The sequence below is a fragment of the Triticum urartu genome, chromosome 6A (genome assembly GCF_056163025.1).
Source record: "Triticum urartu cultivar PI428250 chromosome 6A, HENAU_Tu73, whole genome shotgun sequence".
Taxonomy (NCBI): Eukaryota; Viridiplantae; Streptophyta; class Magnoliopsida; order Poales; family Poaceae; genus Triticum; species Triticum urartu.
In genome coordinates, this window is record NC_141878.1 from 368,205,255 (window position 1) to 368,208,089 (window position 2,835).

The 2,835-nt window shown below is 45.6% G+C and overlaps 1 protein-coding gene across 1 annotated transcript; it reads right to left on the reverse strand.

The window, feature by feature from the left end:
* Window positions 1-945: 945 nt before the first annotated feature.
* LOC147965283 (ethylene-responsive transcription factor 5-like) lies at window positions 946-1,296 on the reverse strand. The gene has a single exon (XM_087530390.1). It carries the CDS (start codon window positions 1,294-1,296, stop codon window positions 946-948), a length of 351 nt encoding a protein of 116 aa, XP_087386516.1.
* Between the last annotated feature and the right edge of the window lie 1,539 nt (window positions 1,297-2,835).

Below are 2,835 nucleotides of genomic sequence, written 5' to 3' on the forward strand. Positions count from 1 at the left end.
TGTGTGTAATCTAGCCTCATTTTTTTGAAACATGATCTTGAGGTTGACCATACTTCCCTCCTAGCAGGAACTGCATCCTGGCATGAAGTTACTTCTTTTTTAGATCAACACTCAGAGCAACCCAGATCCATTTAGTAGAAGCCAGATAAACAGGACTCAAAGAAGTGAATTCAAAAGGAAAAATATATAAAAACAGACTACAAGGTGAGAACACCCACTTCCTACATCAAGCTAAAAACGAAAGCACTAGGACGACTAAGACTCTTCTTATTACACATCAAAGAACACAAGGCTAAGAGAAACAGAAACTACAACATATACACATCGAAGAACACGAGGCTAAACGAAAGTAATTGAAAGGCTGTTACTTACCAAAGCTCGTTTTATAGGTTCGGTGCAGCTCCTCTTTAACTTGCGACGCTCCTTGAAGATGTCCCCAATATCCCGTGTTTGGTCTTCATTGCTCCTCTGCATGTTCGCACTCGTGGTTTTAAAATCTCAACATGGCAAGGAAAATATACTAGTAGTAATACTCAAGCATCTTGTGGGAAACATTAAAGCACTCGTCTGCCATGTTAGAGCATCTCCAACAGAATCGCAATGAGCGGCACTTTAAAAAAGCGTTTACAGTGCTGAGATCAAGAAGTAGAGATAGAAAGTAGAGGCTAGAGAGTAGATACATAGATAGTCCTGAGCATAGATAGATAAAAAATAGATAGTTCAACTACTGCTCGTCATCCGACTCCTCCTCGGTGATGTCCTCCTCCGACGTCTCAATGTAGGCGTGAAGATACCGATCGTCGTCAGATTCCTAGGGCGACGCTGCTCCTAGCCTCATGTTGAATTGAGCGTCCGCTTGTCCTCATGACAGGCGGCTCGCTCCGCCCTCCTCTTCTCCCTCTCCGCCCTCCTTTGCGCGTAGAACTCGCTCTGATTGATGATGTCCTACGGGAAGCATTGGCGCCACAGCGCCATGGCTTCCTCGTCCATATTGGCGATGCCGAGACGGTGCTCCCTCCTTCGGTTGTCGCGACGATCCTCGTCGGTGATAAGCCGCGGCAGAGGCGCGAGCTCCTGCGCCCGCTCCCACGTCGGCACGTTGGGAAAGTTCAATGTTCTATGAGGCCACCGGAGGCGCCACGCCGATGCATCATACACGCGGGCGGCCTCGTTGGCGGTGTCGAAATTGCCAAGGCCGAGGTGCATCCCGTGGAACCGGATCTCGGCGGAGAATCCGCCCAAGCGGCGCGCGCGGACGCCGCGGTATCCCCAAGTTTCCCAGCGACGCGGCGACATGGTGGCACGGTGGCGGCGAGGCGAGAAAGAGCGGGCAGAGAGCGGTGGCGAGGCGTAGAGTGGGGGAGAGCGGTGGCAAGGCACAGAGCAGGGAGAGAGCGGTGGCAAGGCACAAAGCGGTGGGAGAGCGTTGGATTTTATAAAGCGCGCCGGATGCCGCGTGCCAAAACTAGCGTGCTCCTGGCCGCTAGTTCCCACGCGCGCGTGATCCTTTCCCGACGTCCCTGCTATCTCTACTCTCTTCTCTACTGTTGTATATATTTTATATTTTATATTTATCTCTACTCTCTTCTCTACTATTATATTTATTTCTATTTAGTATTTATATCTACTTCTCTACTCTCTACTCTTTTTTTCTTTTAAAAACAGAGTTTGTGATGATGGTGTGCCTACCATCCTGCAATATAGGCTGTCTGATTTATATCCGACGGACAGGAAGGAAACTATGGCAATTTTGCAGAAAGATACCCACACCTCTCTCCAGATTTGCAAATAAGGCCTTCCCTCATTCATCCTTTTCTCCTACAAGATAAACTAGTCATACAAATGCATCTTGATGTTCCGTGCAATGCATCGGCATCTTGCTAGTTCTAAAAAACTTTCCATCATTTTGCCACACTACTAGTTGCAGATGAAGAACTTACCCAAGCACAGCGCGATACAGGAGCGACGCACAATTGCAAGCTAATATTCTGTTGGATAATGGAGGCTATAACCAATTACTTTGATGGGAACAATAGCAACCAGGAAATTTGAAGGGTAGGTATGAACAAAATTGGAACCGCACATGTACTGCTAAGTGATTCAATACACACATTACCAATCGAGAAGGAGAATGATAACCCACAAGTATAGGGGATCGCAACAGTTTTCGATAAGTGAGAGTGTCGAACCCAACGAGGATCTAAAGGTAGAACAAATATTCCCTCAAGTTCTATCGACCACCGATACAACTCTGACGTTCGCTTTACCTAGAACAAGTATGAAACTAGAAGTATTTTGTAAGTGTTGTTGGATAGGTTTGTAAGATAATAAAGAGCATGTAAATAAAAAGTAGGGGCTGTTTAGATAAAGACACAACTAAGTTAGTTTTAGGAAAGATCTTTTTGTTATGAGAAAGTTATTTGTCCCTAGGCAATCGATAACTAGACCGGTAATCATTATTGCAATTTTATTTGAGGGAGAGGCATAAGCTAACATACTTTCTCTACTTGGATCATATGCACTTATGATTGGAACTCTAGCAAGCATCCACAACTACTAAAGATCATTAAGGTAAAAACCCAACCATAGCATTAAAGTATCAAGTCCTCTTTATCCCATACGCAAACAACCTACTTACTCGGGTATGTGCTTCTGTCACTCACGCCACCCACCATAAGCAAATCATGAACATATTGGAAACCCTACGGCGGGAATCCCTCATGCTTGCGCAACATGGAGAGCACCATAGGACAGCACCAATAATAAAACATGCAACTCAAACCAATCACGATCATCAAATAACCCATAGGACAAAACGGATCTACTCAAACATCA

Bases quoted from the DNA above. Each gene is read 5' to 3' on its own strand.
- LOC147965283 (XM_087530390.1), bottom strand. From the start codon at position 1,296: ATGTCGCCGCGTCGCTGGGAAACTTGGGGATACCGCGGCGTCCGCGCG.